Source organism: Dromaius novaehollandiae, chromosome 26 (genome assembly GCF_036370855.1).
Source record: "Dromaius novaehollandiae isolate bDroNov1 chromosome 26, bDroNov1.hap1, whole genome shotgun sequence".
In the NCBI taxonomy this organism is placed as follows: domain Eukaryota; kingdom Metazoa; phylum Chordata; class Aves; order Casuariiformes; family Dromaiidae; genus Dromaius; species Dromaius novaehollandiae.
The window spans coordinates 6,828,392-6,856,224 of record NC_088123.1 but is presented as its reverse complement, the minus strand read 5'-3'; the positions used below and the strand labels follow the sequence as shown (position 1 = coordinate 6,856,224).

At 44.2% G+C, this 27,833-nt stretch overlaps 1 protein-coding gene across 1 annotated transcript in view; it reads left to right on the top strand.

Moving 5' to 3' along the window:
* The first annotated feature begins 2,176 nt into the window (after positions 1-2,176).
* XPO7 (exportin 7) overlaps positions 2,177-27,833 on the top strand; it is a 53,435-nt gene continuing 27,778 nt past the window's right edge. The window contains exons 1-6 of the mRNA XM_064497755.1: positions 2,177-2,298; positions 9,220-9,418; positions 24,105-24,251; positions 25,529-25,622; positions 26,972-27,138; positions 27,481-27,573. Coding sequence (XP_064353825.1) covers positions 2,267-2,298; positions 9,220-9,418; positions 24,105-24,251; positions 25,529-25,622; positions 26,972-27,138; positions 27,481-27,573 — 732 coding nt within the window. The 5' untranslated portion in view covers positions 2,177-2,266. The remainder of the gene's footprint in view (positions 2,299-9,219; positions 9,419-24,104; positions 24,252-25,528; positions 25,623-26,971; positions 27,139-27,480; positions 27,574-27,833) is intronic.

The following is a 27,833-nucleotide window of genomic DNA, read 5'->3' as shown; positions in this document are numbered from 1 at the left end:
GGGCCGGAAAGCGCCGGCGGAGGGCAGAGCCCCCGCCCACGGGGAAGCCGCACTGGGAACGACGTTCCCGGGGCGCTGGGGCCCCTGCGGAGCCCCCGGGCTGCTCCCTGCCCGGAAACCCGTTATTTCCACCGCCGCGGCAGGAGGGTGGAAACGGTTACGCGTCTCGCAGGAAGCCGCTTTACCAGCTCCTCGGTTTCTCCCCCGCGGCGCTGGCGGCCCGGAGCCGGCCCGTGCGCAGCAGGGGCGCAGGGGGTCCCTGCAGCCAGAGGCCTTCCTCCTCCTCCTCCTCCTCCTCCTCCTCCTCACCAGGCTTTGCACGCCTCTTGCAGCCCCCCGACCCCCCGCAGGCTCAGCCCCACTAGGGAGGGGGATCTGCCGGTTGGGCTCGGCCCCCTCGCCCCGGCTCCCCTCCAAGCCCCTGCGCGGAGGGTATTCAGGCGGCGCGAGAAGCCGGTGAGCTCCCGGAGGGAAGAAAGGCGGTGGGCCGGGGGGCTGCCCGCCCTCCAGAGACATTCCTCCAAATAAAAGGCTCGGGAAGGAGGCGAGGCAGGTGGCAGCGGGGGCTCGGGCTCGGGCGGTGGTGGGGGCCGGCCAGGCAGCCCCCGGCTTTCCGGTGCCACCGCCTTTCATGCCGGGAGCAGCGGGAGCGCGTCTCCAAGCTCCGCTAATCAAAGCCTTCCTCACCGGCACCGTCCCAGCTTCCCACTGGAAGCCCGCACCGGCCGGGAGGCGCCAGCCCGCCGGCGGGGTTCAAACTCCGCCGTTACCGGGCTCTTCCTCGGCCCCGGGCAAACGCGGGGCAGCCCGCGCTTTCTGCTTGGCAGCTCGGGCGCTGGGATTTGGGGCCAGCGCAGCCCGCGAGGTGGAGCTGAGACCTCACGCCTTCGGTGCATGCAAGACACACGGCCTTTGTGCACGCAGGACACGGCTGCTGGTGCGTGCAGGACACACGGCCTTCGTGCATGCAGGACACTCAGCTTTCATGCATGCAGGACGCACGGCCTTCATGCATGCAGCACACGGCTGCTGGTGCATGCAGAACACGCAGCCTTCGTGCATGCAGGACACACAGCTTTCATGCATGCAGGACACATGGCCTCCGTGCCCGCGGGACACAGGCCTTGGGCGCATGCAGGGCCCGGCGGCTTCCGGGGCGCGCTGGCACCTCGGGCCTTCGGCCTCGAGCCACGAGAGGGCACCAGCGTTTGCTGCATCCTCCGCGCAGGCCTGAAGCGCGGGGGGAACAAACAGGGCGCAGTGTTGCGGGATGCAGGGGCCCCTTCCGCACGCTCCTTCCCTCGCTGCCGAGGCGGCGCCGAGGGGCTCGGGGCGGCCGCGGGGCCCCCGGGCTGGAGCAGGCTGGGCCGGGAGGGGGCCTGGGGGGTCCCCGAGGCTGGCGGAGCCCGTGGGGCCGCGGGCGGTGCAGGCCACGGGGCACGGAGCCGGGGACGTCCCTGCCTGGGGCTGGGGGCACTGGGGCACCGGGGCCAGGGGCCGGGAACCCTGAGGGCACTGGAGGCACTGCTGCTGGGGGCTCTGGGCACAGGGGCACTGGTGGCAGGGGCACTGGCGGTACTGGGGGCACTGGTGGCAGGGGCATGGGGGGCACTGGTGCCAGAGGCTAGGGGCACTGGTGCCAGGGACACTGGAAGCACTGGAAGTACTTGTGCCAGGGGAAATGGGGGGCACTGGTGCTGGCGACACTGGAGGCACTGGTGCCAGAGGCATGGGGGCTCTGGGGCCCTGGTGCCAAGGACACTGGGGGCATGGGGACACTGGTGTAGGGGACACTGGGGGCACTGGCAGCACTGGGGATATGGGGGGCATTGGTGCCAGGGATACTGGGGGCACTGGTCCCGGGGGCACTGCGGGCATCAGCGCACGGGACCTGGGGGCACTGGTCCCGGGGGCACTGGGGGTACTGGGGGTACTGGCGCAGCACGGCAGCGCGGGCGCGCGGCCCCTTTAAGAGCCATGTCAACAAAGCCCGGCCCTCCCTCCCCCTGCGCCGCCGGCGTCGCTGACGTCACCCTACGCCGCAGCGGGCGCGGAGCTATTCTCGACGCGAGTTGCGGGGCGGGGGCGCTGCGGACTGAGGCGGCGCGGCGGGGCGGGCCGGGGCGAGTTACGCCGAGTGCGCGATTGGCGGCGGGAGGGGGGGGAGGCGGCGCAGGCGCAGAGAGCGGCGGGGCCCGGGGCGCCTGCGCGCGGGCGCGGGGGGGGCGGGCGCGTGCCGGGCCGGCGGAGGCGGAGGGAGAGGAGCATGAATGGAGCAAAATGGCGGATCATGTGCAGGTGAGGGGGGGCCGCGCCGGGACGGGGGGCCGCGGGCGGTGGGGGCGGCCGGGAGGGCCCCCGCCACGGCCCTGCGCGGGGCCCGGGCCTCGGCGGCGGCCCGCCGCGCCGGGCGGGCGGGGGAAGGCCCGGCCGGGCTGGCGGTGGCAGCGGGCCCGGAGGCCCGGCGGCGGGGGGGGGGTTGCGCCGCCTCCCCCGGCGCCGCGGCTGGCGGGCTGCGAGGGCGGCCGGGCGGCCTCGGCGCTCCCCGCTGGCGGCAGCGGGGCCCGCGGCTCCGCGGGGGGGGCTCGGCCGCGGCGGGGCTCGGGCGCTGGCATGGCGGCGGCCTCGGCGGGAGCCGTTAACAGTCGAGGGCGGCCGTTAACGGTCGGCGGGGCGCGCGGCCCTGCTCCCGCCGCCGCCAGCGGGCCCCGTCTGCCCGCGGCAGGTGGCGGCTGCCCGGCCGAGCCGCGGAGCCCCGGAGCCGCCGCCGAGGGGGCCGCGGGGAAGTTGGGGAGGGCCGGGGCGGTGCGAGCCCTGCTTGGGGGGATAATTCGCGACTTTGACACATGTCAGCGCGGGGAGGGGTCGGTGCCGGGCCGGCGGCGGCGGGAGCCCCGCGGCGGCCGGCGCCGAGCGCGGCTTGGCGGAGCGGAGCGGCGGTGCTCGCCGGTGTCGGTGTTTACCAACACGGCGGTGTTTACGCGGTGCTGCTCCCGGTGTGGCGTTTCTCGCAGCGCTGCTGGTAAACCCTTCGGGAAGGGACACTCGCCAGACAAACCCCGTAAGTAAACAAACCGCTTCGTTACGGAGCGGACCGCAAGTTCTCCAAACTCTCCCCTTCTATCCCTTTCTGTGCCCCCGCCGCGTTGGTTTTGCCCAGCCCGGACCGTGAGGCCACTTTCTCCGGCTTTAGCTTTGGGTTTGCATCCAGGTTTGTTTTTCCAACTGTGAATGAGACTCGTTTGTTTGTTTACTTAGATAAACTGTTTTTATCGGCATTAAAAACAGAGCCCTGCGTGGATAACCGTATTGATCTTGCGAACGTAAACTGAGAGCCAAATCAAAGATGATGGTGCCTTTAAGCAAGTGAGGCTTCCAGGGTAGTATGAAAAACATTCTGAAGAGTAGTGCTGTCACTGACAGAAAAAGTAAAAATAGATACAATTGAGGAAACTGGGGGGGTGGGTTTTTGCATAATGCAGAACTTGCGCAGAATTTGCATGGTGTCCAAACGACTGCCTAAATTGTAATGACCCCGATAGTTACATATTATCTATGCAACTTTTAGATAAATATATTCTTCATATGATACTCTTGTGAGCCACAAGGGTGAGCAGTTTATTAACTCAGAATAGAGCTGTGCAACGCTCAGGTTGTCTGGCATGGTTGCTAGCAAATGTCTCTTGGGTAATCCCTGGGGAGGAGAGGAATTACTGCATTATTAAACAATTCACAAACTCTAAATTTACTGAAGAAGATCTATATTTATTTGCCATTCATTTGCCATTAGTGGAACCCTACCTTAAAAACTTAGTTGGTGACCCTGCAGTTTGGCACTGAAGTCTGGAGAAACTGCTGCTTGTGTTGCTTTAAAATTGTGCTTCGTACCGTGCTTTTCTTTGTTAAATATTGAATTGAGCAAATGGAAGTTTGAGCCATAAGAACAGGGTTGCAATTGCTATGTTCATTAGTTAAACTTTAACATCAGTTGAGGGGAAGATGTTCCCCTCAAAGGAAAACATATTTGCAAACACTGTTAAGACACCTGCAGCTTGGTGCAGTTCCTGTAGAGCACAAACACAGCTAACGGAATTCTTATTTATTGCAACTAGATGGGTTTTTTTGCTTTTTATTATCTTTTTCTTATCTGTATTCCAGTTAAAGGTATTAAGTAGTAGCTAAGGTTCATTTCAAAAGTGAATCTATTTCTTGTGGCTGGAGGAAGTAGTGGTTTATATTAATAAAACTCAGTTTTCGGTTAGAGGTATTTTAGTAGCCTGAAATTCCAGTCCTTTGGACATTGTTTGAGCAAGTTGTACAGGCTCCCCTGTCAAACATAATATTTATTTAACAGGATGGATACTGGATTATCCAGTATCATGGGAAGATGTTGACTATCAGTTTGAGCAATTGAGAGAGTTGTTTTTATGGCATATGCAGTGGGAGTTGGTCATACTTCAATGGGAACAGGGATTTGCAACTAAATACTGACTGTCAAAAGCTGTACAATGTCTAGAAGGTTAGTAAAATCTTCATGAAAGTTTTCACTTATTTATTATGTGTTAACAGTGTAACTTTCATGGAGTTACAAAGAATTATAACTGGTATGCTGATACTTGATGAGGCACAAATATTATTTATAAAAGGCATCTGTACTAAAGTTTATTTCCTTTGCAGTATGGGGCACTAGTAAGAATGGAGATGAACTTTTGAGACCATATTGACAGAGAATATCGTGTTCATAGGTCCTTAAATAAGAGATTATAGAAATTGTGAGAGCGCATCAGTTCTGTTAGTGATTTCATGTAGTCAAAGCTAGTTATGATGCTTCCATGTTGAGCAGCCCTTCAAGGGGGGGACTGTTTAGTATATAGAAACAAAGGATGCAGTGATAGTGGTACAGGAGCAGAGAGAATCGGATGATTTTGTATGGCTGGAAAGAAGTCCTGCAGTCTTAGAGAGAATTGCTGTACACCAATTCTTCCATTTCTCAAAAACCTCATATGACCTTCATTTGGATTAATATCTCTGTCTTTTTTTGAGTCTTGTGAGCATCATTTAACCTTGTTCACAATAGAAATAGAGAGGAAAGTAGCAAGGATGTCATTATAATTAGCTTTGTGGGCAGAGTATGAGTCCCCTTACTTCCACTCCCCTTCCTTTTTTTTTCCCCTCTCTCTTGGAGGTGGATTTATGTCATCTTTGTTTTTCCTTCCCCTTACCTTCCCCTTTCCTTTCCCCTTGGATGTTTTCCATGTTGTTGCCCTAAAATGGGATACAGTTACTGAGTGAGACTATTCCTCTGGGAGAATGTCTGTTGTAGGATGATGATTAATTCTGTGACTTTGTGTACAGAATGTTTCATTCATCTTGAGTTTAAGAAGTCATTGCACCAATTAAAAATTGTTGTCACTTGCAAGTGACTTTATTATTACCTGTTCTCAGTAACCTGACTCTAAGTTGAAATGAAAGAATTTTATGTCCATGAGATGTAACCAGACAGATAGTGAGATAGGTATTTTTAATAGAAAAATAAGGAATCTGGCATCTAAAGAGGAAATTGGGTGACTAGCATCCCTTTTCTTGGTTCTGCATCATCTGAATTTAGGTTCAGGCCTGGCTGTTTAAAATGTAAGAGATAAGTACAAAGTTTTCCATCTTTTTAACTGTTAAATGAGCTAACAGCTCTGTACTCCAAGCTGGAAAAAATCATGTTTGGAGAAGTCCTGTATTTGTGTGTTTCAGTGGGTTTGGGTATTCGTCTGGGGCCTCGAAATGCACTGGATAGGATGCAAACAAAAGTTAGTTCTCTCATCTCAAAACCATTGAGTGGGAAACTTGGTGGAAAAACTTGTTTGGATTCAGTGTATGTGTTAAATGAACAGGACCATGGGTTTAAGAAGGAGACGTGAGTCTGAAAACCAAGAGACGGTAGTTTTCTCATTGACCCTGTGGAAGGTAAGGAAAAACCTAGATTAAGAAGCTGGAATGTGTCTGATCTGTGTGTGTGTGTATGATGTATATGTGTATACACATATACATAAAATATGCATTTTATATGTGTGTGCATATATACCTATAAACATGCCTCTATCCGTATTTAATTTATATAAGAATGTGTATTTAAACATATATCCCATGTTGAGATGGGTTCTCCCGTGTCACTTTCCCCTTGTGTGTTGGTAACTTACAGAAATTGGTTGCATCGGGTGTGAATGTAACAGGGAAGAACATCAGGATTTTCTCACAAGTGTCAATGGCTCCTTTGTGCCATTCTTAAGTACTGTCTTTATGGGGGGAGGAAAGGGGACTTGTTTTGTTTTGTTTTAAGACTGTTTCATAGGGGCAGTTCCCTCTCCATCCTTAATAGGACCTGATTTTTTTTTTCTTGTGTATTTCTCTATTCTAAAGGACATTGTTTTGGCTCAAAAACAAAATCTAATTTGGCTCTAGAAATCTATAACATTCAGCTTGCTCCAGAGGAAACCCTGGAGACTGGATGCGTGTTTCCCATTCGATATCTCTGTAACCTTGCACTTGCTTGGTAAAAGAATCACGATTTAGCCTACTGCCCAACTACGAATTGCTTAGAATACTTTTTCGTTTGTTTTAGTTCAACCTTTTTCCTTCAGTTTGTCATTGGACTCACTGAAAGCTCTTGCTAAGGACTTGGACTTATCTCAGAATAGCCCAAGGGGAGTACTCAGGAACTGGGGAGGGGGAGGCACTGGTTCAACTAAAAATAGAGTTGGCAGCATTTCTTTTGCAAATTAGGCTTTTTTTAAACTATGCTTTTTTTTTTTTTTTAACCATGCTAACTGTCTGGGAGCTCAGCAACAGAGTTGCGGAAGCACTTAGTGATAGGTATTCAGTTGGGTTTCCACTGAAATCTAGAAGTATATAGTTGCAGAAGCTCAGGATCTCTGCAGTCAAACTTCGAAATAAAACGAAGTGGATGTTCCTTTTCTGCTCGAGGGGCTCCCAGCACCAGCAGTTTATTCATTGTCTGCATCTGGAGTATACTTCAGAATAATCCTAGGTAGCAGGTAAGGCACACTGTCCAACAGATAGCTACTCACAGCAGCCCCGGCTCACTGTATCTTGCCTTTAGATGACTGTGTTTTGAAGCAGTCCATATGGGACAGGAGAATGTGCTGGCTTCTTTGTGATTTTTCACACTCATTAGCTGCCTGCTGAGAGATGGACTCAAGGTGAAATCCTAGCCTCACTGAAGTCTGTGGGAGACTTTGTCATTGAATTCGGTAAGCTGGAGTCTCACAGTCTGTTTTCAGGTAACAGTACCTTCTATAATACTTCATCTGAAGATCTCAGAACTTTTGTAATATAAAGCAAGCTTTGGCTTACCCCATTTGGCATAAGCTAGATCCATGTTACGACAATAAAAGAAAGGCAGAGAGAAGTGAAATGGCCAGGTCATGCAGTAAGCGGCGGTGCTGCAAATGTGGTTTTGGAAGTCTGGACTCCTTTCCCTGTTTTAGTGACTGAGCTATGTTCCCTCTGATAGCCAACGCTAATACAATTAAGGAGGCTTTGTTCATTTTAATCATCATTTTAAGAGAACACTGAATGCTCTGTAGCTCAAGAACTTTACTACTGTTCATAATGTCTTGTTGCCCATGGTTTTGGACAGTGCACTTGTTTTTTTTAATGAGTCTATACGGCTCAGGCCTACTAAAGTAGAGTTCAAGGAGTTACATTTTACTACTTGAAATTGCCATCAAAGATGCGATTTTCTATCTTCCTGCTTCTAAACTGTGGTTTCAAGAAATTTATGAATAGTTTGTGATGCTTTTCCGGTGATGTGGTTCTGTGGTTTAGTTGCAAGTCTAGCTTTTTTGTAAGAGTAACCAGAGTAATATATGATGCTGGTGCACCTTTTGTGTGGTAGCAGTGCTGGTAAAATCTGACCCCTGTGAAGGTCTCTGTGCCTCTTCAGCCTTGATTTGCAAGAGGAATTTTGTTACTCCTTTGCTCATCTAACTTTGGCACAGTTGTTTTTCTCTTGATAGTCAGTTTGAAGCCCTGGGAAGGACTACCTGAAAAATGTTTTGGTGCTGATCCAAGTCTGGTTTGTGTAACCTCTTGGAAGTGGAGGAGTGAAATTAGTCTGTTGAATAAAATACCAAATATATCCAGAAAAATGTCTGTATACTGCAGGCATGAAATAAGTCCTCCCTTTACTTGTGGCTAGTCATACAAAATGCATCTGTGTATTAAAGTGGTCAGGTGTTGCTTACAGTCTTAATAATTCTGGTATCCCTAAGTCAGAGCCCGCTGATCGGACAAGTAACATGCAGCAGTTACTTCCTGGCTTACTTTGAGTTCTTTCTGTCCTTAATTGTGCAGCATATATAGTACTTAACTTAGTAGAGGGAGGAATTTTAATGACATGCATCTTTTGCATTCCAAATCAGTCTGGGATATAAGGATCTGTCTTTCATTCACTGAATTACTAGTTAGTGTTTTTGACTACATCTGATGTAACCTCAGGTGTATGCAGTTGATGACGATAATGGTATCTTGTTGATTGTTTTTAGTATGTGTTATTTCTAGCAAAATAATAAAATACACTGTTGAAGGAAGGTCGATAACCACTCACAAAGTATCTCTACAGAAGTTCAGGCAGAAGCTTGATACTTTTGCTTTTATTTCTCATAAAGGACAAAAAGTGGAATTTATTCCATGGTTCCTATTAACTACAACATCATGGTTTACCAGTGGGAAGCTTGTTGCCCTGATGTCAGAATATAAAATATCAGCTTTACATTCTGGTGCTTAACATCTTATTTGTGGCATACTTTGAAAATTGAGTAATGTGTGATCTCTATTATAAAAGTCTTTTGAGAGTGTAATGTGTTTTGATTCGTAAGGGCAGTGTTCTGCACTAGCTCTTCAGATACATTGGGGAAGATGTTCCTGTCCTTTCTTCTGTGCAGCAGGTATTGCATGGGCATCAGGAATGCACCTGCATCTGTTAAGTTTCTTATCTCTCCCCCCACCTGTTGTTCTGCTCTGGAAATCAGAGGTGATTCTCCAGGGTAACAAATAAGTTGCACTTGAGGAAAAATAACATTCTGCAGTCAATTAGCTGAGTGCTGTGAACAGGAGATATTTTTTAGCAGTTCTTTGATGCTTTAAACATTCTCGGGTGCAGTTTGCCAAAGATTGCTGTCTAATGTGTACTCTTGTTGTTTACAGCTTGTCTGGGCTGTGTCTTCTGCAGCCTTGGCCATGCTGCAGTTGGGTTCGGAGTAGAGACACATGCCAGGACATCCGTGTATGCCACTTGGCATATAATGCTACGGTATCTGGAATGGGAACACTAGTTAAACATTATATTGTGTGCTCCCAGAACAGTTTGGCTGCAGTGTTTCAGAGAACTGGAAACTCACCTGGTGTAAGTCTTGCATGTGAATCAGATCCCTGCTTGTGATAGCAAAAAGTAATGTTTTAGCGCTAAAATGTTTTTGTAAACTCCCTCCTTTCCCTTTCCCTTGTTTAAGACAGTTCGGACTGCATACAGATAAGATCACTTATTCTTCCTGCTCATAGCACTTTTGTAGTTGAAAGTGTAACTGTGAATTTCTAGCTGACTCTTTTAAATTACAGTTTACAGTTCTTTTAACAGAATAGTAAGTATTTGTATACAATTTATTAATATCAAAAGAACAAGAAAATCAACCAGAAAGTATTTACAGGAATAGAACAGGCAAATTGTGCACTGACCTGCCAGTCAATTAACTACATTGCTAGTTTGAATCTTAATTTGGTTTCTGGTAGTGGGGAACTTGTGGTTAATGGCTCAATTCCATAAAAGGAGGTTTTTTGGTTTCGTTTTTTCCAAATGGGAGTGGGGATGCTTTGAAGATTTGTTTCCCGCTTTGGCAGGTCAGAAAAACCTATAATGTGTATGTATCTGCGTAACCAGATAGCAGGAAAATGATAGTGAGGTTGGGAGCAATTGCTTTCTTTTCTGTTTTTTGTCTCTTTTTTTTCTCATGCCTAATTGACACAGTACCCATAATTTGCTATTAGCTTATTTTTTCTAAGTCTATAAAAGTTATGCTTTTTCCTAAAAGTTTTTTTGCAATAAAATTCTACCTGCCTTCTCTCCTTTTTTCTTTATCCTCTTTTCTTTTAACCGTGGTATGTTGAAAGAGCTGAGTGTGACTTGTCTTCTGAGGAGGAAGGAGGGATCTTGATCTCTCCAGAAAGCCCAGAGACCAGTAATACTAACTCATCTAGGCATTCAGTGACTTAAGACAGGGCCAGAATGAAATGAGATTCACGGCTCCCAGTCTTATTCGGAAGCTTTAGTCTAGTTGCTTCTTGCATTTCTTGCTTGTACATTTCTCTACATGTATTTTAACATCTTTCAAGATTCAGTAATAGTCTGGGATGTTGTTGACTGATCAGCACAACTACTGTTGCTGTTTTCCTTATGCTTATGACATACAAAAGTGCTGGGTAACTTAATATGTTGACACTGGGCAGTCATGTATCTTTTTTTTTTTTTTAACTGAATAATCTGAAAGACCTGGACTGTCTGGCAGTAGTAATTGAGTTTTTCCCTGTAACTGTAAGAACTAAAATAACATGGTTCTAGGAATATTAAATTGATACAGAAGGCACAAAGCTTTTGAAGTATTTCACGGGTGATTCTGTGATGCACATTAATATGATATCTCTGTTTATAAATGAAAGGGGTGTTGGCCTTGTAACTGAGCATTAGAGGACAGGCTTTAACCTGCTATCATCTGATTTGTTGGTAGCTCTGGAGTCATGTCTCTGGAGATGAGAGAATAGATAGGGCAGTTTCTTCTAACTTGAACTGAATTTAATGGGGCTAAAGAGCCAGATCCACAAAAGCACCTGATCTAGAAATTTGAACCTTTTAATGCGACTCTTGGCTTCAGTCAAATGTCTTTGTAATCTCTGAAGTAAAGAATCATGCTATTGCAATAGAAAGAAGATTCAAAATTTTTCTTTTCCAGCTGCCTTCCATACAAAAGGAAGGAAGATGTACTATTTTCTGCAGCTCATTTAACCTTTTTTACTTCACTCCCTCTATCTAGTGTCCAGCAAATCTGATAGCTGATTAGGTAGAATCATCAGAAAGATTTTTCTTGGTAGAAATATGTATCATCTGGTATCTTTATCTTGTAACAGGATTTCCAGCAGTGTTTTTTTCTCATGTTGTAAGATCAGTTTATGAAGGGAATAGCCTCACATTTTTCTGCTAAATACCTCCACTTCAGGCTCACTTTTTAAATCTTTTCCATCCTTTTTATCTGTTGCTAGTAAAAGGAGCTCTGCATCCATACTCCCTGTGGACTCACAACTGTGGGTCTACAAAGGATTTATGCCTGTCGTGCACTGGCATTTCCTATGAAGTGAGGTTCTTGAACACAGTGTTTACGTGGTTTATTCCATAGCCCATCACTCTGAGTTAATTGTTCTGTTTCCTCTGTTCCCATTGGACAGCACTGTCGTTTCTGTATCGTTTAAGTGTTTTGGTGAAATTTCCTATTTGAAAGCTCTTTTATCATTAGTTTGGTATGTTTGTGAACATGGTGATTACAGGAGTTATAGTCCAAGGACATTGTACTGGAAAATACTAATTCTGTTTCTCTTCTGGCACTAGATAACGTGTGTAGCTGCCTTAGTTTAACCAGTAAGCTGAAGATAATTTGCAGTCCTTGAATTTCTTTGCTGTTTCTGGATGATGAGTTTGCGCAGTCCTATAGTAGCTTTAGTATTTTGTGTGATCTGAGATGCTTCCAGGCTTTTCAGGGTATTTTGATTTAGAGGGTTTTTGTTTTCTCCTGAACCATCATCTTGGAGCTCAGCTTTGTGTTTCTGAATTGACATGCTGTGCATATGGGGCAGTCCTGTTGGTGTATGTGGCTTGGTTTTGAGTGGTTGGGGTTTTTTGGTAGTAGATTCCTATTTGTGTTCACTGCTTACAATGCCTTGATGTATGATTTTGATTGTTGCACCTGAAGGTGGCTTATTTTGCAAAGCTAGAGCCCTGAAAGTTAAGTTTCTTAACCTTATTAGTACAGGAGAAAATGCAGTCCAGCAATCCAGAGGCCTGTTTTTTTGCTTCGCTGCAGCTAGCTTGCCCAGTAGTGTGGTCGTTTTAGTTTTTATTCTTGAGCTCTGGTATCTGCCATGAAATTCCTTATTTTTCATTCCATTTTGTCTTAAATGTGGTAGAAGTAGGTAATGTTGAAGACTACTTTTTCCTTCCTTTGTAGCCAAATGCAAAGTAAGCAGAGGGATCTGTGACTTCAAAAGCAGTGTTTTAGTTCATCTAGATTATTTTGTAAATGACTTCTTCAGAATTCAAAGAATGTTACTCAGTTAAAACTATCAGAAGTCTAGGAGTTTTCTTATGTGGAGCCCCACAGGGGTTATTGTTCTATCTGAACAAATTGAAAATAATCCTCCACAGCGCTTATGTCGTACTATTTACAGTCTCCATCGGGTGGCATAAACATTGTTCCATAGCTCCAGCTCCTGCTCGGATCATGTGGGGGCAATGCTTTGACTGCGTCATAGATCCTTACAAACCTGCAGAAGTGAAGAACTGTGGCGACTGTTGCCAATTTTCCAGTTCCTAAACGCAAAACGTTGCCCATCCTTTCTCTTTTCAAAATAATCACTTTAAATATCTTAGAAGTGGCTTTCAGCCTAAATGCTCAAAGTAAGATTTTGTTTTCTGAAATTGTTTGTACATCTAGATGTGTCAGGGTACTACTGTTATTCCTAATAATATAAAAAAATTTCTATTCACTGCACGAAATAGTGACCTTTGTACTTCAGCAAGATTGAGTGTCCAGTCTTAACATGCATGTTACTGAAATGAGGAATGTCGATTTGCATGGCAGGAATATGCTTTCTCTTTATAAAATGTTCTATAGTTGCTATCAACAGGTAGAAGTGATTTCGAGAGGGAGGTTTGTCTCAGCTGGTGGTTGCAGCTTTCCCTTCTCCATGTAGTTGTGAGCACTGTGTTGGTCCCATGTGCTTGTTGTGCTTGCTCTTTCCTAATCTCCTGGTTGCTGCTCGCTAGGAAATGTCCAGCCTTCACCACATCAAAAGCCCTCAGACATACAGGGAATGTTCAGCTCTCAGAAAGGGTGCTTAAAATCATGTGATTGGAAAAGCAGTCAGTATATTAGCTGTGGCGTATGAATAAAAAGGTAAAGAAATAGGAGTGACTCATTCTCCATTGTTGTAGCAAAGGTGTTGGTGCTGCACTAGCTTCTCTTGTTTTTGTTCCAAAAAATGAAGGAGCACACGGTTTCTGCACTTACTAGGCTGACTGTACTGATGTCCTTGCTTAGGGCCCTGCTGAGTTTTCCCACTGAGACACAGGCCTTTTTTGGGGTAGAATTCAGCAGTTCATCTGTTCCTAGATGTAGGCTTGTATTACAACACCGTGGTTATCTTTCATCACTACTTCAACAGCATCAATGGGGATCAAACTTGGGAAAAATTATTTTAAGCTTAGCAAACATCTGTTATGGTATAAAGATAGCTTCTTCAGAACAAGATATGAGATATTTCAGAAATTAGCTAACTTTTAAAGAAGACAAGTAAATGGATTTTTTTCAACTTAACCTTTTCTCAAGTAGGTCTGGCAAGTTTCCCATCTCTAAGTTGCAAGGAACAGCTACTACAATTTACAGCTGTGTGTGTCTTCTGAGCCTGCTCCCCTTTTCCTCCACTGATGGCCTAGTCACTAATAACCCCTCTGAAGTTGGGCGTCTTGAGCCATCTTATCTCTGTTTTACTTTTCCCATTTGTTCTACAACAAGCTGTTTGCTGTCTCTTACCTGAATTTTACATTTGGTTGAGTAACACTGGAGGATTGGACATTAGTGTTCAGAGAAGATAATAGATATGTTACCATTTTTCTGTAGGAGTCAGACTTTTCAAATTAGCAGTTAAAAAAAATTGTGCATTATATCAGACTTGGTACTACACGTTAAGGGAAGCAAAGATGCTGTGTGAACACTTTGAATTGAGATGGGTAATGAAACTGTTTGAACAAATACTATGATGCAGAAATTATAGATATCTCAGCAACTTTACATTTTTAGTGGCATTTTTAGGTTTATAACTAAATATTACCTGGCTGCAGGAACAAAATGCTAAGGCTGCTTTCATGTGAAACTTTTAGTCAAATTGTATGTCTGTCTGTGTGTAGAAAAAATTCATCAATTTCTGCCATTTTTTTTCCCCACTTTCTGTGTATCTAAAGTTGATGTTGTGTCTGTGGCTTCATGAGATAGTAAATTTGCCTTTGGGCATCTACTGCCAAATCAAAGAACACTGCAGCTGCATGGCACAAAGTGCTAAACACTTGGAAATTCACTCTGCAGGTTCTCTTTAATCCTCTGGACACTTTTCAGGTGCAGCTGTTCAGCACACTTTAGGCTGTTTGTCCTCCTACAGTCAGTTTAAACACTATGTTGTGCCCTGGCTAGTTGGACAAGTCCTCGGTGGTTGTGTCAGGCAGTTCGGTATGGAACAGGTAGAGTGTGAGTGAGTGCAGAAGTGCAGTGCAAAGATGTGAAGACTCCTTGTTCTGTGAATTCTGGAACTGCTTGTGCAGTGGATTGGGATTCTGTCCTACCAGAGAAGTAACGAGTGCTGGGGTTGCCCTCTTGGTTCACTTATTTGCATTGGATAATTAAATGCATGAAAACTGCAAACCCAGAACACAATCAAGGTGTAATAAACATTACTTCCAGCTGGACAGACAGGACAGAAAGCTGTGTTAATTCCCATTTTTACTGTGTCTGTTTCATCTCCTTTTTAAAAAAGATCCACTGTATTGTTAACCTCTTCTTAATTTATTTCGTGGTATGTGCAAACAGCGTATGAAATGTGTTGCACACAGATTCCGCTAGCATCTGGAAGTCTCGCTGAAGCACAAATGCAGGGGTTTCTTTTGGATATTTTAGCCTTCCATCTGTTCTCAGTTTTGCTGGCCTCCAAGGTATGATTAGCTTCAGTTTCACTTAAAACATGCCTGTATTAGAAAGCCAAGCTTGAGATTGCCTTCCCTCTCATTTCTTTGCTGAACAAATTGCTGTCCTTAAAAGAAGAATAGAGCTAAGCCTTGATAAATACTACTGCATAATTTTATTTGCACCCAGCTAAAATATTGAAAAGTTTCTGCTGTAAGTCAACAGCTTTACCACCCACTAAGGTTCTCACACTGCTGTTCTTTAGGGCAGAAACAGTCTTTGTTTCAGTGTGCTGTACGATGTTATGTGTTGTACTAGATTATGGGAAGTGTGAGCAAATGTTAAGTTGCAGTACAGTGCTTTTGCAGCCAGTACCAGGTTTGTACCTCTTGTGGATTCCTGGAGGCTTATCCTAGGGATGCTAGCACATCTTTCTAATCGGAGATCTCTGCTTTGTGGCAGGAAAATTCAGTTATAGTGGTTCTGTGCTTGGTGTATAAAGATGGTACTTCAACACATGGTTGATTCCCAAATATGGGAATTGGTTCCCAATTCTCTGGGCTGACCCAGAGAAACCCTTTGGAGTTTTGTATAGGTGGGTTTGTTCATCACTTTGAAGTACGTGTGTGGAGCCGCTCTAAAACATTGCGCAGTAAAATGGCAGGGCTGAATCCTGGAAGGAAGTTCTGTTTCATCTTAGCTTGAAGGACATTTCTTGTACAGAAAGAAATGAGAGCTTTATTGATACCCTGAGAGATGCAGGGAGATGCCTGAAAATACTACTGCAGTAAATAATATTGAGATATGCTGGAAGGGCATAAGCAGGCTTGTTTTCTCTGTTGTTAGTAGGATAAATAGAAATGGGGCAATTTGTTGTTCAGATTCTCTTAACAAATGAGGGTGATGAGCCATGAGACCTTGATTTTACTGTGATGTGCACTTATGAAGTGCATCATACTGGTCCTTGGCAGTTAATAATTGCAGTGTTCAGCATAAAAGCTTTTTTTTATTTTTGGTTGAAATACCTGACATTCAGCAAGTGACCTGAGACATTCTCTCTAAGCCTTAGTCACTTAAAACACCAGTGCCCTTTGACTACTGTGTTGCAAGGCGAGATTTGCTGAAAACCAGTGTTTCAGAGCCCTGCTTGCTGCATCTTTCTCCCTGTTTTGCTGAAAAGGAAGCAAGCAATTGAAGAAAACTAGTGAACTTTCAATAACAGAAGTTGAGGTAAGCTGGGCAGCACATAAAGCCAGTGCCAGTGTAGCTGATGCAAGCCTTCAGGTGCTTCATTAGGGAAGCTTGCATAGCCCCTCCATCTTCTCACTCATTTTAATGCCATGGGTACTACGGATGCGTGTGTTCATTGGCAGCTGTAGAAATTGGTATCCTTTAAACCTAAGGAACTTAAGGCAAAGGAATAGTATGGATAACCCTCTATTTTCCCCACCCCACCCCTTTCTTCTTCTGAGGTGACACATCCTGTAAGTAGTAACGTGGTTAACTACGTTCATCTGCTGCATTGTTTAGAATACTTTAGCGCAGGCATTGATGCTGTTGCACATCTCGTTGCATGCCCTGCAGCTGCCTGATGCTTGCAAAGCCTGACTTTAATACCCCCATTCCCCCATATGTTATAACCAAAATGGATGAATGTGCTTGTGACAAAAATAACTGTATTAAACATGTTGCAGACTCTCTGGCTCAGGGAGTCAGTAACCATAAGGCAGGAGGAAGGAATGTCTTGGACACGATATGTGACTGGAGGATTTACAGCAATGCACATCCTTCAGGATAAAACCTGCCAGGCATCAGGAAAGTTTGGATTGATCTTGTTATGCCAAATACTCCATTTTAGATGTCTAAATCTGTGAGGTTATTGCTTGCCTCCTTCCCCCAGAGCGATCTGGTCTTGCGGTACACTCGTGCTTGCTTTCTGGCCCTGCCATCTTGAGTATGCCAAACACAGCATGCGTTTCCTCAATTTTCTGAAATGGGAACTGTCAGCATGGCTAAGTCAAACTCTGAACTAAACCTGCCTAGAGCTTATTGCAGCCTTTGGATGTAAAGAGCGTTGCTTAAGCAACCGTGTAATATAGGATCAATTCCACAGCCATCCCCTGGGGACTCCTTTTAGGTAGCTGTTACTTTCCTTGTAGTATTTATCATTTTAAAGATGATCACACATTGTTTATCTTCACCGTGGGGAAAACACTGAACAGTGAGTTTTATTTTTATCTTGTAGCATAAATGAGATTGATAGGTTGTTGGGTTTTTTCAATTTTTGAGCTTCACAGCTGCTCTCAGTGGACAAGCATCTGAGGCTAAGTTCTTAAAAAAGGATGCCTGAAGTTAAGTGCCAAAGTCAGGGGGCCTGATTTCTCTGGATTTTGTTTTATCTTTTCTAAGTGTCAAAATGTAGCAGCAAATTGAAGTCTCCGGGAGCTGCTTGATCTTAGGGTGTTTTTTGAAAATTGGATTTTTGGCTTTTGCCTCTGATACTTGTTTCATCTTACTATTGTTTTTGGTTAGTCTTGATAGAATCAACAGTGAATCTTGTATAACATTGCATTTCAAAACAGAAAAACAGCCTCCTGAACTTCAGAAATGGTTAACATGAGTCAACAGCATCGAGGGTATTAAATACAGGCTTGCAAGTAGGGGCCTTTCTCAGGCAAACATCATGTGGCATCTACAGAGGAAAACTCATTCCTTTTCAGCATTTGATATTATTAAAGAAATGAGCAATAATATGACACAAAGTTTATATGAGGGGTTGCTGGACTGGCGATTCCTACTCGGGAGCGCTCAACCCAGGCTCTCGGAGAGCTTCCCCTGAGCCCATGCGGCAGCCGCTCGGCTGCAGGGCTCCGGCTAGGAAAGAGGCAGCAGCCGGTGAGCTTGCTGTAGCAGGCTGGCGTGCTGCAAGGCTTCCCTCCCGGCTCGTGGCTGTTAGGAGGAAGGGCAGTGGAAGCTTTGCTAATTACTTTTGCTGGTTTCAGATAAATAAACTTTCCCTTGTTGAAAAACATTTCTACCACATAGGAAACAATCCTTCTGGAGTAAAACGCAGGGCATTTTCAGTAATGCCGACTTGGAACCAATGTCCAGTGCTTTGCAGTGTTGGTGAGGATGGTTCTCTCTTAGTGCTGAACCTCAGTTTGGGGAGGGCGATCAAAAATGTGTTCTTTTTTCTTTCCCAGGAGCGCACACAAGCCTTTCTGAGCTCTGTTTACATCAGCACAGGGATTGTATAATAAATAGACACAGTAAAATGACCTACAAGAGGAGATTTTTGTTAACTTTCTCTATTGTTGGCACCCCTGAGTCAGTTCTTTTAAATACAGGTGGGCTAGAGAAATATAGATTTTAAAACAATGCAGAAAATGACATTTTAATTAAAAAAAAGTTAATTTTAAAATAAAGCTATCAGAAACTGATCTCTTTCATTACACATCTTTTTTCAATAGTATCCTTGCTGCTCATAAATGTTTTAGTGGGGGGGGGAGACATGTTTTAGAGATATTTCATTATATAATGAAAACATTAAATGAGTGAAGCACTTAAAGACAGCAGCTTTACAGAAGTGTAAAATATGCTGGGGGCAGCGTATGCTTGTTTATCTAACGCCCTGTGGCTGGCAGGTCCTCCAAGGCTTCTGGGGGAAAGCTGTGCATGCATATAGGAGGTGATTTTAAGTGATCATGGTCCATTCTGATCTTGGAGCTGAGGAATCTGTTACGAGCTGTGGCTATATGAAAAAATCCAGAGGCAATTTAAGCTTTTAAGTATGTATTTAAGACAAGCACTTCCCTTTGGTCACTGACTGTTCAGCTCTCAGTTTACCTTGGTATAGCGTAGGGTATGAGAGAAATTGGACCGAATGGTTTTCCACCACTGCATAAAATACTTCGGGCTTACTTAGTGTGTGTTACTAGAATGTGGTGTATGCATGTGTAGGAAAGTCCTAGGATTTCCGTGCTGCCATGAGAGGAGCATGTGAGAGAAACTCAGAAGTTTGGGGCCCGGCGAGGGAAGAGGTTTCTGCCTTTGGTGCCTTCTGTGAGTCAGCAGTTTCTCATGTCAAAATGGCACCGAGTTGCTGTCCCACGCTCGAGAGCGAGAGCGTGGCTGCGAGTCGGTAATCCCGCCTGCTCGCTTGCCGCTTCCTGCTGTTACACTGCTCTTCCTTGGTCTCTTTGGGTACAAAATAAGACTAGTTTCTTCTCTTGAATGGGTTATGAAACTTTGAACAACTCCAGAACTTCTTTAAAAACACTGCAAAAGGAGCAGTGAACAAAATTAGCTGTAATTATTTGCCTTTAATGCCGTCTTTTTTTCTGTTCCCTGACCACCTCCCTTTCTCTTCTGTAATTCAACACAAGCACCCAGCGCTCGCAGAGTTCCAGGGCTGTTTCAGTGTTTTGAGTACTCTGCTGTCTCATGCTTTAGTCCTTATCTAGACTATGCAGGGCTCTTGCCCTGCATAATCGTTCTACTAAATGGTATTTTTATCTTGTTTAAAACAGTAGATATCGCCCAGTCTCTGCAGTGAAGTAATCCTCGCCTACTTGTTACCTCTAACTACAGAACAGCTCTGACATTCAGAAAGTTAATGCTAGAGCAAAGCTAGCCTGATTTCTCTTGCCCTGGAAGAGGAGAAAGGAACTCCACTGATCTGCCATTGTATTTGAAGTATTAGGATGTGCTGAAGCTTAATGTTATAAGCCTAGAACGCAGTATCAGCATAAGTTAACTGTTCTGCCTATTGATGTAACAGATAATCGAGTTAAGGCACATAAAGAGAAAATAAGTCTATTGGTGAGGCATCCCTAAAAATTCTGCCTAGAGGGTTTTCATCAGAGAAATTTCTGAGTGGATTCCAGCTTAGCATGAATGTTTTCTGGCTGTTCGAGCATGTTAAATTAAAAAATAAAATTACCATCTACAAAGTTGGACAAATGCATGAAAATTCCCTATTCAGACATACACTCTCACTTTAAGTTGCACTAGTAGGTTTTAATATTTCTTCATATGTGCTCTAAAATATTCTCCATCCTGCAGCTGCCTCTGCAGCTGTGTATTTGGGGATAACTGGAGGAAGACATATAACATGAATTTTAGCTTGAGGATTGTCTGGACAGGGATGCTCAGGAAAACTGACAGGGCTCGTGGGTTATTGTAGACATGATATTAAAAGTGTGTTTTAAGCCCAGTGTGAATGTTGGCTTAATCTAATGTGAATGGAATGAACTTTTATTCCCTAGTGAGTTTATAGATTCACACTTCTGGATAATATGGACTAGCGTTTCCAAATCTGTGCGCCCCCCCCCCCCCCCCCCAAAAAAAAACTGTTTGACCTTTTGAGTTTGGTTGCCAGCAGGAGTGTGGGTTTTTTCTTTGTTTTAATGAAGTCCAAGAATATTTTTATTTCTCATTTCCTTTACCACTGTTACATTCCCAGTATAGTGTGTTATGTGTAGAGTTGACATAAGGCAGCTGCTGCAGGGATGTTGCTGGGGGAGAAATCACTTGGCTGCTGTGGGTGTTTCTACCTGTTAAACAGTTAAGTAGCCAAAAGTCTTGGCTACTCTGTAGACGTGATGTATGTTCACTAGAAATAGTTTAACTACAGCTGCCTTCAGCTTTTGTCTTGTAAATAATTAACACAGTTGTGATTTAATGTCTCTTGTGACTGTGAATGTTTTGAGGGGGGGGACTGGCAACCACAACATGAGGCCTACCTTGAAAATGTTGAAGATGGAGATGCAGATGGACCACGCAGTTGCTGGGGCTGGCTTTTTAAAGCGGCTGTGTTTGAGCCCTTCAGGTTGTGTGTTCCTTCTGTGGCTCTGAGGGAGTTAACTAACCTCACACTGCAAGAGGGCTGGCAGCGATCATGCACTGTGCACAAACAAGGGTGTTTTGTCATGGCAGTGGCCAGTAGTGTTAAACAAAAGGAGCCGTGCTTCTTTCAACGAAGTTCAGAACAGTAGGGGAGAACTAGCATTTGTCCCAAGTGCGGAGAGAGCTCACTGATGGCACATAGTATGTCTGTGCTTCTCGGAGAATTAAAACTGGATGGTGTAAAACTAGGTACTATGATCTCTTTTTAAAAAATACTTTTTTCTTTCCAGATTTGTAAAATACAGTCTCTAGATCAATATTCATTGGTTCAGTTTGGGACCACAGGCTGTGGAAAGGGTCCCCAAGAATTTGATCCTTTGTGTGTACTCCCGGTAGGTAGTGTGATTCAGTACGGTTTGCGTAAAAAGACATTGTCTTCTAGCTGCAAGCATTTACAAATGTTTTGTAAACCACAGATTTTCTAACCCTTTATTCGGTATAAAGTAGTAGAGGTCATATGATGCTTCTCTAATTCTTTTAGTTTTGTCCTGCTTTATTAGCAGGACATAAATCTGAAGGATGCTGTGATATATTTTTAAAAGTTTTAATTGCAAAGGACATTAGCAGAAGGACTGTTGTCCAGTAAATGTATTCATTACCTAGCAAAGGTTTGCAGACTCTGCCCTTGAATACGCTTGGCTTCCCCCCCCTCCTCCAGGTCTGGGTATTTGCTGTGAGCTAGGTTGTGTTTGGGGAAGGACAAGGCAGACTGATTGGCAGACTTGCCTGGGAAGATATGCAGAGAAGAATTGTGCCCTTTCTGGAGAGGGCGGTGTGGAAGAGTTGCTTCATGCTAGCTTTTCGAATTCATAAATGGTCACAAGTATTTTGGAGGTTTGGAGAGAACGCTACTTTGTTCTTGTGCTGGAGGTGATGTACATAACCAACATCTTCCTGCAAGTAAACTCTGCCAACCAATTTTAAATAGACAAAAATAGACTTGTAATAAGAAGTGGTAGGTGCTGCCAAATGCTTAGCCATGGTTATGTGAACAGTGTTACTGTAATAGCGAAGAGCTAATGGAGCAGGTTGATAAGGCATTTAGGAAAGCTCTGCAAATACATGCTGCACGTCCATCAGCGTGGCCACTTAGCTGCTCCTGTGCACTCACGGTGCGTTGCTGCAGCCCCTGCTTGCTGCTGCTGAGATTCTGTGTGTTCAGAGAATAACATCTGTGTTTCTGGCCAAGGAGAAACGTCTACTTGTTCATCTAGTGACTTCCTTGCTTTTAATTTAGTTCCATCTTTGGTTTCTTCTACTTTTAGGTTTGGAGCATCAGTTTAAATTCATCTTCGATTTTCGAGGATTTTCTTTGAGGAGTTTAAGTCCTCGGCTTTTGGCTTTACAAAATCGAAACAGTGGACCTTGAACTACTGAACTATTCTGTATGATACTTGGTAAAGTTCAGTCTGACAGCTGTCGCTGAACACAAAACCAGGATACACAAATTCATTGCTCTTTTTACTACTCTGTGCTGGGCTGTGAGAGAATTCTAATTATTTGTCGCAAGTTGCTTGTTCCTAGAGTGAAAACGAACCAACCAAAGAAACCTGGAAGGGAGACCTCCTCAAAGCAATGGATGCAATGTGTTCTTAGGTGTTGAAAGGCAGTACTTCCCAGTACATTGACTTTTCTGGGGGCAAAGAGACTCAGTAGGGGCAATATAGCAGCCTACATAGTGGTTTATATTCCACTCTGGTTTATACTCTACTAGAAAGGTGTCTCTTTTTCAGTCGCTTTAAGAAATTGAGTTGGTCTTAGCATAAAATGCCCCTTGGAGATGTTTCTGCATTCCTGCTTTCTGGAATGCCATTAACCCCAAAATGGATCTACAGGACATTTGTTTGGCAGTCTGTCTCTTTCACCAGTGTTTCTGCGCTTGGTGCAGTGATTTTCTGTAAAGCAGTGAAGCTGACATGGCAGTGTTTTCCATAAGGTACAAAAACCCTTTGGAATATGGTGCAAGGTAATAGGGTTTGTGCAGAGGTTCACTCTCTCTGTTATTTATAACACCCTTTATCTGATGATCACCTCAGCAACAGAACATGGAAAACTTGTGTATTTTTGGCCTGGGATTGCTGTACTTGTGTATAAGAAAGCATTCAGCTGTGGGCTGATGTGGTGCTTGAATTAGTCAGCTGACCGTGTCAGTAACTTGGCTTTTGCATAACAGTCTCTCTTCTCCAGAAATTAAGCGACTGATGCTATGCTCCTTTTTACAAATGAAGTCAAGGCACAAAGTTATGGTATGCTTGTAATGATTTATCCCTGGAAACCTAGAATATAGCCCTACAGCAGCTGAAAATACCTGCCTAATCTATCAGGAGGACTGTGAGGGAATAAATACCCATCTGTGAAGCCCCTCTTTAACTAGGACACCTAAGATTTCACTGGGGGAAACCATCTGCCTGGATCACAATTTATGGCAAATATTTTCCAGTTGTTTGAGCACACAGAATCTGCCTGGTAGTTTTATTTTGGTTCTGATTTGTGCACAAAGATGCCGCTCAAAGGCATTTGTCTTATTCATCGTTTGTTCTGCTCTGCTTTAGGTATTTTTGGCACGTGTAGTGTATAAGATTTCATATGGGATCATGGAGCATTGGGGTATGTTACCGTGCCCTGTAAAGGGAATGTAAAATAAGTTTGTGGGCGTTTTGAAGCTTTGACAGATAAACCAGACCTGATATTTCAGGTTGTTTTTTCACTATTTAAGATGAGTAGGTTAGGATTATCACAGTTAGAGGACACGCTTGTTTTCCAGACCGTTTCAGTCCCACTGTGGCTCGCTCAGGCTGGATGGGAGCTGACCTCCTGGGAATACGTACTAGAGCACTGGGAGCAGTGTTGGAGTTCACTCTCACTCTTAGGAGACACACAAGTAGGGAGGCAGTGTGGTACGTTGTTGGGTGTAGTACATGATAGAGCATAGAAATGCTGAGAGGTGTCTGAGCATGGATTTGTTGCCAGTCCATCTGGAGTCCTCTAAATCTAAACAGAGATAGCTATGAAATTTCTGAGGAGGTAAATACAGGCTTCATTTAATAAGCCAAAGAACAAAATATGAGTTGAATATCTTCCTCCTTTTTCACAAATTTTAACGTGTATGTGTGTGGGTTGTGGGGTAAACTACTACATAGCCAAATTGTAAAAACCTTGTTTCTGATTTCTTTCTTTTTTCCTGTGTTTCAGAGCCTAGCCCAGCTAGAGAACCTGTGCAAACAGCTGTATGAAACTACGGACACTGCAACACGGCTTCAGGCAGAGAAAGCCTTGGTTGAATTCACCAACAGTCCAGACTGCCTGAGCAAGTGCCAGCTTCTTCTAGAAAGAGGGAGTGTATGTAAAACCAAAAACTATGTCTTGGTATTTGGGGCATTGATAAGGGTAACAGCCCCAAGTTCTGGTATGCAATGTTTGTATTGTATAGCCAGTATGCTGTGATGTATTGCAATTTGTGGACAGCCTCTGCCAAAGAAAGCATTGGCTCCGGTATCTAATTATGCTGCTGCAATGGTTACTACGAATGGTTGTCAATTCCAATGTCTTGTGGACCGTGCTGCATTCCTCACTGACTGCCACACAGACATGTCAAGCTTTAAGTTGAAAATATTATAATAGCAGTGGTATTCCATAGACTGCAGTATGTGAACCACTGCCTTCTCTATTGGCTTGGGGGGAGGAAAGGGGGGCAGATACATGCACAGAGGTTTCCCCCTTCATAGGGGATAAAAACAGCAATGTTTCTTCTAGAATTTTTCCTCAGAAAATTGCCTTTGCTATAGTGTTGCTTTAGTAATCAGTGATTTAAAACGGGGAAAATTAGATCACATGCTTCAGAATTAGTGTTACAGAGGGGATATAAAATATGCTAGCAGTAAATCCTCCCTAACTTTTCTTCAGCTTTTTTCTAAGTAGCCATTTGCTTTTACTTTGTGTCAGCACAAATCACGTTTAGAATGGCTTGGCCACATGATCTTATATCTATCAGATGGGAGCCTTGTTCACAAAAATAGGAAACATTAAACAGCCTATGGTAAAGAATAAGTCAACCAGGAGGAGGCAGTGATGAAGGGAAGGGGAGGAGAGTGAGTGACACTTAACACTTAGTATAAATATCCTGTAATGGGTATTGTGCTCCACTGTCTCATAGCATAACAGGTATTACTTTTCCTATGTTGTGCTCCTGAAGTCAGTCTGCTGGGTCTACTTTCCTTGGTCACGGGAAGTACTCTACGCCTGCTGCAGCTCTCTGCACCTAGTCCTTACTTGGTAAGGTGCACCTGCACCTTACTAGGAGAGGCAAAATGACACCTATGTGGAGCATGCGGGTGGAGCACATGAGCTCTTGCCTTCTGTGGCAGTTCTGTTGTCTTACTCTCTTTAAAAGCTTTGCCTTTCTTTCTTAAACACTTTTAAAAAGTGTTTTGATTTACCCTAGTGTGTATAACAACACAGAATGAACGCTATCTAGAGCATTTAGACTTATCAATTAAGTTAATGCTTTAGACTCTCATTTCCAGGGAGCAGTTAGCTTAATATTCTGTTCTGCTGCTTGATCTTCTTGTTTTGAAGTGTATAGTAAACTACCGTTTGTGGGTTTATTTCCTTTACAGTCATCCTACTCCCAGTTATTGGCAGCTACATGCCTTACCAAACTTGTGTCACGCACAAACAACCCTTTACCATTGGAGCAGCGAATAGACATTCGTAAGTACAATTTTTCTAACCAGGCTAATGCTAATGTGAATGATTGTCATGCACGCTTTAACCACGAGTGGGAGGCTTTTTGCAAACAACTGCACTTTACGGTTGTTTGGGTATCTTAAGGTACACAGTGGAAAAGCAGCCTTGCTCTCAGACAGCATCTTCACAGCATCTACCAGATTTCAAGGCCAGATACAGAGACTTTCTTTTCACTTGCGAGGGAATGGCATCTGTGCAGTCTTGTGAATAAACTGATACTGGGGCAGCTGCTCTGTTCTGTAGGAAATAGCCTTTTCATAGAAATGTGAGGCAAAAGGAACTCCAAGATATCATTTAACCAAGTGATTGTGCAAAGTCATACTTTATCCCGTAATTATTCCATAACAATCCCTTGATTACAAGGGAAGGATCTTAAATCCAGTGAGTATGAACATTTCTTTTGTATTTCCTTGTTTGCTTTTGCATTTCACAAGTTATGTGGGATATTTTCTCCTTGTTTTCTCTTTCAAATCATTGAAGGAGATCTGGATAAAGTTTGTGAATCATAAAGAGTTTTTTCTGTTTGTAATTATCCCTGTGAGATTGGCCAAAACACATCAGTGTTGTAGCTCTGCTGTTGTCAGGGGATCATTAGACAACCTTGGCCTGAGTTCTTACCATGGCCTTGCCTCTAAAGAGTGGGAAGAGTTAGAATAGAAAGCAGCTTGAAAAAGAGAGGATTCTGTGATCCAGGTCTGAAATCAACTCTTGCCTTAAGACTGGAGAACATTCCCATGTCCTGTCTTGCTAAATAGTGATCAGGCATGTGGGATGACAGAATAAGAGCGTGTCTGTGATACTTTTCTTCTGGTACATAAAATATGTATGGTGCTTGACTCTCCTGAGGACATGGTTTCGAAACTGCAAATCCTTTGTGGGGGTCTCTGAAATACCGTTTAGAGCACCTCCAAATGGAACAGTCAGTCTTTCACAGCACACTTTCCTGGAGAGTGATTGATGATATTTTTCTTCCAAGGAAAGTGTCTGAATGCTATTCAGTCTGCTTTCTTTTTTGGAAATGATGTGGTAGATGATCAGACCTGAGGGGTCTTCAGACCTTTCCAGCTTTTCTTGTTATTTGTATAACTTAATCAGATAATACAAAATAAATTGAGGGCTTTTGGGGAGAACTCTTACCTGAGTCTCTAACCGTTTTTCAGTTTTGTTCTATTGTGTTTATCTAAACCACCACTGTGCTGATTTTTTCTTCTGAAACAGCTTTCTAAAATACGCTTTTTCCTAACTCAGTGTCACAGTTTCGCCTCCACCTGCAAAGTCTTTCTTTACAGATATGCCTCTTCTCTGTATTTCAGGGAACTATGTGCTCAATTACCTTGCCACTAGGCCAAAGTTGGCAACGTTTGTTACGCAAGCACTAATCCAGTTGTATGCCAGGATCACAAAGTTGGGCTGGTTTGACTGTCAGAAGGATGAATATGTCTTCAGGAACGTGATCACGGATGTCACAAGGTTTTTACAGGTCAGATTGTTTTCTAGATGAATACCTATCTTTGTGGGATTTGAAAGCTCATGTATTTTCAATTATTAGTTATCTTACACCTTAGTATCCTTTGTCTAGTCTTCAGTGCTTCCAAAACTTTTGTGCGTTGTTAATAACTTTAAATGTGCTTTTAGAATACTTTGTTTTCTGCCTTTGGAATTGCTTGTAGGCTTTTTCCAGTCATAGTACTATGAAGATGAAGCATTAGACAAACATGTCCAGAAATCTTCTGAGCAGAAAGATCTTTGAATGACAATGAAGCTTAATGAAAACAGCCTAACACTGTTAACTCCTTTCCCTATTCTCCCTTTCTTTCATCAGGATAGTGTAGAACACTGCATCATAGGAGTGACAATCCTGTCCCAACTAACTAATGAAATTAATCAAGTAAGTGCTACAGCCTTCCTCAGTGAAGTAAGTGTCCAATTTTCTCATTCATATTGCTGTGTCCTGCTGTGTGTCTGTGCTTCTGTGCTTTTTTTCGGGGGAGAGGGGTTGTTTTATGCAGTCATGTGTTTTTGTGGTATGACACTGTTACCGCCTGTGCTGCGAAGAATTGTTTTGCTTCTCTCTGGCATTTTCCATCTTCTGTCATATTTTGGTGTAACCTGAGATTTGAAAGGGTAGCAAAAAGAATAAGCAACTGGTGAAACCTCCTTGGTGAAGACAAGATC